The following is a 982-nucleotide window of genomic DNA, read 5'->3' on the forward strand; positions in this document are numbered from 1 at the left end:
TGTGTCTAGAGTTTAGGGTTTGAGTAGGATAAGTCATGAAGGCAGAAAATCAAACTAAATGCTCGATAATCAACCATCTAGTCACATGTGATGTAGCGAGTAAGGGACAATATGTAGCATGTATAGTGTATTTGGTATCGAGCAATCGTGTATCGTGTATCGAGTATCGAGTATCGTGTATCGTACATCGAGTATTGAGTATTGAACAAAATGCTTACTTTCTGGTATTTTTGTTATTTTGTGCAGTATGGCTAGACAATTCAAGATTCCTCCCCAGTATCATTTCCCAGGCCAAGCGACCAACTTATCCTCTCACATTAGCATGGCTAACAAGATAGTGAAAGAGAAGCTTACTCCCATTCAGCTTGCCCTCTACAAAAAGATGGTATTTGGGCGATTCATCGACACGGACATTATCTTCAACAGTCCATTGGTCCACTACATTCTATTGAGGGAGGTTGTAGACGATAGGAAGGATGCAATGACCTTCAATTTGAATGGTACGGTTGTAACATTCTCCAAAGAAGACTTCTTGTTAGTGATGGGATTGTGGCGATCACCTAATCCAACAGTTGTGAAGAGGGTTGAAGCACTTGGATCACTGCATGGTAGGTACTTCAAGAATGATTTTGCGGGAGATATTTACATTGCTACCTTAGAGACAGTGTATAAAGAGATGGAGTTTGAGAACGACATGGATGCTGTGAAGATAATATAGGTCTATTACATTGAATTGGGTATGATGGGGTGGGAGAAAACGAGGGCCAATGTCGACAAGACCTCATTAATTGATGTGGAGGATTTGGATGACCTCAATTCCATGGATTGGGGAAACGTGCTATGGGAGAAGACATTACTTGGACTACAAAGAGGATTGAGTGGTAAGACAGCTAACTACAAAAAAAAAAGTCCAAGAACAATAAGACTACATTGTTAAGTACAATCTACCGGGGTTTCCTCATCCATTCCAAGTAATATCCAT

The 982-nt window shown here is 40.4% G+C and overlaps 1 protein-coding gene across 1 annotated transcript; it reads left to right on the forward strand.

Annotated features, from left to right (window-relative positions):
- The first annotated feature begins 247 nt into the window (after positions 1–247).
- Positions 248–718, forward strand: LOC120090663. Its single transcript, XM_039048381.1, has one exon. The coding sequence runs from the start codon at positions 248–250 to the stop codon at positions 716–718; it is 471 nt and encodes a 156-aa protein (XP_038904309.1).
- The last annotated feature ends 264 nt before the right edge of the window (positions 719–982 follow it).

The sequence above is a fragment of the Benincasa hispida genome, chromosome 11 (genome assembly GCF_009727055.1).
Source record: "Benincasa hispida cultivar B227 chromosome 11, ASM972705v1, whole genome shotgun sequence".
In the NCBI taxonomy this organism is placed as follows: Eukaryota; Viridiplantae; Streptophyta; class Magnoliopsida; order Cucurbitales; family Cucurbitaceae; genus Benincasa; species Benincasa hispida.

Coding starts and splice junctions, on each gene's coding strand:
- LOC120090663 (XM_039048381.1), top strand. CDS start 248: ATGGCTAGACAATTCAAGATTCCTCCCCAGTATCATTTCCCAGGCCAA.